Source organism: Chrysochloris asiatica, unplaced genomic scaffold (genome assembly GCF_000296735.1).
Source record: "Chrysochloris asiatica unplaced genomic scaffold, ChrAsi1.0 scaffold00131, whole genome shotgun sequence".
In the NCBI taxonomy this organism is placed as follows: domain Eukaryota; kingdom Metazoa; phylum Chordata; class Mammalia; order Afrosoricida; family Chrysochloridae; genus Chrysochloris; species Chrysochloris asiatica.
Window position 1 is genome coordinate 8860501 of NW_006408649.1, and position 6054 is coordinate 8866554.

The following is a 6054-nucleotide window of genomic DNA, read 5'->3' on the forward strand; positions in this document are numbered from 1 at the left end:
TCATTTTACATTCAACAAATCGTGCACTGCTTCTTTACTGTGATTGCAATCCCCTCCATGTGTCAATGGTTAACAGTATTTCCCTCTATTCACTTTAACTCTGGCACTCCTCCCTGTATCTCCTGCTACCGTCGTTTTTCCTCTGCTAACCTCCCTCTTGTTGTTTGTTGCCTGCCCTGTCACCTGTGTTAACATATGCCTGCCCTCTTGCCCATGAATAATATTTCCTACCCCGTAACCACGGTTGTTTCTTTTATCAAGAAAGCCTTTTCCTTTTACAGCATTGGTTTCATATATTTGTCTTTCAGTGATTGACTAATTTCAATGAGGAGTCCTGGTGTGACGCTGTAGGATAAGCACTGAACCATGAAGTCTGAACCGCAAGGTTGGAGGTTCAAACTCAGCATAATGTCCTTTATATTCATTCATGTTGTGAGGTGTTTTGCAGATTTATTGTTATTCATCATCACTGCATAGTATTTCTTATGTGCGTGTACCAAAGTTTCTTTAACCATTCTTCTGTTGATGGGCATTTTGGCTGTCTCTTCTTTTTGATATGCCTATGAAACACCTCACAACATAGATCAACCTGAAGGACATTATGCTGAGGGAAATTAGGCAATCACAAAAGGATGAATAATGTATGAGCCCAATTTTGTAAAAAGTTACAAAAAGGTTTTCTTAATAAAGAAATTATCAATGATGTTTACAGCGGGAGCGGAAATGATTAATGAGCAAGAGGATGTTGTTGTTAAGTGCCGTTGAGTCGGTTCCGACCCAAAGTGACCCTGTACAGGTTTTCCAAGGCTATAAATCTTTACGGAAGCAGAGAGCCTTATCTTTCTTTCGCGGAACCGCTGGTAGTTTCGAACTACTTACCTTGAGGTTAGCAGCCTGACTCGTAACCACTGCACTACCAGAGCTCCTGAGCAAAAAGATAGACACATGTTAATATGGGTGACAAGGCAGGCAATCTACAACAAGAGGGAGGGTAGCAGAAGAAAGATGAAGGTAGTAGGAGACACAGGGAGAAATGCAAATCATTAAAGTGAATAAAGGTAAATACTGTTAACTGTTGGTACATGGGAGGAATTGCAGTCATTGTAATGAAGCAAAGTATATGGTTGGCTGAATGTAAAACTGATAATCTGCTCTGTAAACCTTCACTCAATTCACAATAAAAATTAAATCTATATATAATTTGGAACCATTTCTGATGGTTACATAACCAAGCTTGGGTAACAGATTTTGATTTAGTACAAGTATACCAAAGTACTTTTTGTTTCATTTTTTAAACTGAGTAAATTAATGGTTCCAAAAAAGAAGTTCTGGGCAGTTGGTAAGCAATAGCATCATCCTAAAGTGGCTTTTTTGTAGGGGACAATTTCCTTTTAAAATCTCCTAAAAGTATATATTGGTTGAAAACCCTATCTCAGACTTTATATTTCTCTTGTCCAAGGACATCTTCATACATAGTGAGTGTCTGGTTTAAAAGCGATGATGAGAAAGAATTTTTGTCCTACAGTTTTGCCAGGGCAGCATTTGTCAGCAGACAGTCTCTTCAGCCCCACCAGCCACCCTGGGGAAGCCTGCAGCACCTCTCCCGAAGCAAGTCTATAGAGGAGGCAGTCTGATGGCTATTGACCAAAGGAATGATAGAATTTTCATTCTCTGGCTTCTTATTTCATATTCTCATGTAGTCTGAACAGCAGAAGAAGCAACAGGAGGCTGAGAAACTGCATCGACAAGAGAGGAAGAAGCTTCGCCGTTCAGCTGGTCACCTCAAGTCGAAGCACAAGCGAGGACGGCCATTTCATTGAGTTTGGAAATGTCTCCACAAAACATCTGTGTTTAAATTTCTATGATCCTGAAGTGTGATTTGGAAGGAGCACATCGCCACCAAATTATCATTAGGGTCCGTGTATATTAAACCTTTTTAAAGTTTCATGTAAATTCTTGATAACATTCCCTGAGGTAAAGACTTTTTTTTTAGCTTGTTTCTTTGCCTCATGATTGGACTTTGAAGACTGGGCTCACACCAGGTGGTTACTGCACAGACCCAAAGGTGCATTTTGTAAGTTGTTCATTTATAAACATTGTCTCTCTTCCCTAGATTTTAACCAAGTAAACTAGGTTGTTACTGATTTTTTATATTGTAAAATGTGCACAATGAAAAGTTTATCTTGTACTAACAACTAAATTAACCATGTGCTTTTTTTTTTGCTACAATGCCATTTATGATTAAACCGCACAGAAATGTTGTACCTGTTTGACTTGATTGTATACCTGTGTAGTCACATATTTTTTTAAACTTCAGAGTATTTTACTATATGATTGATACATAATTTATTTAACTGCCCCTATTGATGCTTCTGGAATCCTGGTGTGGCGCTGTGAGCTAATGCATCAGACTGTCAAGTCGTTGAACTGCAAGATCTGTGGTTCAAACTCACCAGCTGCTCCTTGAAAACCCTATACAGGGCTGCTATGGGTCGAAATCGACTCGATGGCACTTCACAATAATAACATTGATATTATAGAGTCCTGGTATAGCACTGTAAGATAAGCACTGGACTACTAACTGCAAATTTGGCAGTTCCAACCCACCAGCTGCTCTTTGGAAACCTTCTACAAAGTTGCTGTGAGCTGTGAATTCCTCAACAGCATTTAACAATGACTTTAACAATGGATTGTGACATTGGATTAAAATCTAAAGAAAGAACCTTTCAAATATGAGGGGGCTTCAAAAAGTTCCTGGAAATTTTCAATTAATTCTTCAATCCCATTTTTCCACCAACTTTTTGAAATTCCAAATATAACCTAAGTTATTTTAAAAATAAGTATAGTAACTTTAGAAACACCTATATGTAATAAAGGAGCTCTGGTAGCGTAGTGGTTACGACTCAGTCTGCGAACTGCAAGGTCAACAGTTCGAAACTACCAGCTGTTCCTCGGAAGAAAGATGAGGCTTTCTGCTCCCATAAAGATTTACAGCCTCGGAAACCCTGTACAGGGTCGCTATGAGTTGGAACTGACTCCACAGCACACAACAACAATATGTAATTAAGCGATCTAAATGTTATTTTTGTTCACATCTGAAGAGGACTGTAATTTCAAAAAATTAAGGTATACTTTTCCACATTGTTGTTGTCGTGAAGTGCTGTCAAGTTGGTTCCAATCCATAGCGCCCCTTATAGGGTTTCCAAGGAGCAATTGGTGAGCTTGAAGTGCCAACCTTGCAGTTCAGACTGACTATCTCTATTTTAGAGAACATTGCTTTTGACTTTTTTAGTGAAAGGGGCAAATATGAGAGGAACTTCAATTCTACTAGTTAGGCTATAGTGCTAGTTTGTCTTTTATTTATATGATTCCTCAAATGTCATAAGAACAGAAACAAATATTTTATAAATAACTGGACTAATTTTAACAGCATTCTTTGAGGTACCATTTTATAGAACATTGTATTGTGTCTGCAGCTGAAATTATTCAACTTCCTAAGATAATTGTGTGAATTTTCCGTCTCTTGTGGATGACCCCTATCATTTATTCTCTGTTGTCTTGAGAAGAATGTGCTATATGAGGACATGGGCATAAACGGGTCATTTAGGAAGTGCTGTGCACCACAGGACAAACTCTCAGCCTCAAGGTTGGCAGTTTACACTCAGCAGCTGTACCTCAGAAACTCTGTACAGACTCGGTCTGAGTCAGAACAGACTCAGTGGCACTTAACAACCATGTAATAATCCTAAAGAGGTGATCTGACAGTCTACATCCGTAAAGATTAGAGCCTTGGGAACCCTGTGGGGCAGTTCTAGCCAGCCCTATAGGGTTTCTGTAGGAATTGACTTGACAAGCTATGGTTATAGTGCAAGGGCTTTGTAAATGTGTGTGGGAAATGGAATGAGATAATGGGATTTTTCTGCAAACTTTTTGAAACTCCTTCATAATAATCTTTGGTGAACAGGTGGTAGCTTAGACAGTAGTGGTGAGAAGTGATAGATGCTGAGGAAAAGAGGAGTCCAGTAGGACTCCCAAGTATTTGGCCTGAACAGTGACAAGGATAGAGTTGTCATTGGCTGATTTGGAGAAGACTGAAGCAGGAGTAGGCTTGAGGTGAGTCAATAGTGAGGGGTTCAGTTTTGGCCAGAGCAAACGTTCTTAAAATTTATGAGGGTGAGTCAGAAATTATCCTCACTCTGGTTATATTACAATGCCTATCCATGTCCAGAGCTGATGACATTACACATGCACATGAAATGAGTCTGTCGCATAGACGAGTGTCAGTGGATTAATGTGGCAAATCATTTGCAAATCAGCTATGGATCAACCTATGAAATCATCCATGATAGACTTGGGTTTCAAAATGTTTGTGCAAGATGGGTACTAAAACAACTCAGGGACATAAAGAGAAGCATTTGGACTTTTGCAAACAAAATTTAGACTGATACATGAAAGAAGGTCAAAATTTCTTTTTTTTTTTAAAAATTGTTACTGGTGATGAAACTTGGATTCCTCACTATGAGCCTGAGAGTAAACGGCAGAGTATGGAATGGAAACATCTTCAATTGCCAACCAGAGAAACGCTCAGAAGTCAACCATCAGCTGGAAAATTGATGCTTACAGTTTTCTGGGATTCTCAAGGACCAGTATTGGAACACTATCAGGGAAAAGGTTCAACAATCAACAGTACTTAAATTGAGATGCTCACTGAAGAGCTGAAGCCTAAATTTGGGATTAAACACAGAGGACCGCTATCCAAGGGCATTGTGATCTTGCATGACCATAATGTACATTCACATACCTCTGCCCACACTGTTGACACTCTGCAAAAACTTAGTTTTCAGGTGTTAAAGCATCCTCCCTATAGTCCTGATCCTGCTCCATCGGACTTTGACCTGTTTAAACCTTTCAAGGTCAAGCATTCACCTCTGATGAAGTGAAAACAGCAGTACATTCTTGGCTCGCAGCTCAGCCTAAAACATTTCTAAAGGGAATAACGCTTGTTGACAGAAGGACAAAGTGTGTTGAAAGGCAAGGAAATTATGTAGAAACATGATTATTTGTCTTTTCTAAAAGTTGTATAGTCAGACTCATGCTCGTATTTCAGATCATGTTCAAAATCTGAAAGTGGTTTACTTGCTCACTCAGAATAAAAGCCAAAGTTCTCCTGACAGCCTACAAGCACGATGTGATCTAGCCCCTTCTAAGTTCTCCCGTTACCTTAATCACACTGACCTTGTTTGTTTCTTGGACATTCCAGGCATGCTTTTAAGCCAAGGGACCTTTCAGTCATTCTTTTCTACCTCAGATGCCCTTTGGACATCTGCATGTCTCACTCACCCCTTCAGAGTCATTGTTGAAATACCAATTTAGGGAGGTCTTCTAGGACCACTCAATTTAAAATTGTCATGCCTACCCCCAGCATTCTCTTTTCACCTTTACTGCAAATGATACCTGATATTGTGTCCTTTGTTAAAATTTAATGTGGAAATTTTCAAACACATGCCAAAGTGAAGAGCAGTTAAATTAACTTCCCATGTACCAATCACTTGTTTTCAGTAATTGTTGAGGTGGTTAGGTGCCATCGAATTGGCAACAACTCATAGCAACCCTATGTACAATAGAACAAAACACTGCCCGGCTCCCCACCAACTTCAAAATTGTTACTAAGCCTGAGCCCATTTCTGCTGCTGTTGGGAGGCTTCCTCTTTTTCTCTGATCCTCCACTTTACGAAACATGATATCCTTCTCCAGGGATTGGTCCCTCTTGACAATATGTCTGAAGTATGAGAGACGAAGTCTGGTCATCCTGGCTTCCAAGGAGTACTTCTTTCAACATAGATTGGTTTGTTCTTTTGGCAGTCCATAGTATTTTTAATATTCTCCAACCCCATAACAAATGTATCAGTCCTTTGATATTTCTTATTCACTGTCCAACTTTAGCATGCATATGAGATTATTGAAAATACCAGTTTGGGTCAGGCCTACCTTCATCCTTAAACTGACGTCTTTGCTTTTGAACACTTGGACCTCTTAAATTTCTTAAAGAGGTTT

At 39.4% G+C, this 6054-nt stretch overlaps 1 protein-coding gene across 3 annotated transcripts in view; it reads left to right on the forward strand.

The window, feature by feature from the left end:
• NOL10 (nucleolar protein 10) overlaps window positions 1-1828 on the forward strand; it is a 189112-nt gene extending 187284 nt beyond the window's left edge. For all 3 annotated transcript variants that reach the window (XM_006869461.1, XM_006869463.1, XM_006869462.1), the window contains one exon: window positions 1701-1828. In XM_006869461.1, the coding sequence (XP_006869523.1) occupies window positions 1701-1820 (120 nt within the window). In that variant the 3' untranslated portion in view covers window positions 1821-1828. The remainder of the gene's footprint in view (window positions 1-1700) is intronic.
• Window positions 1829-6054: the final 4226 nt, after the last annotated feature.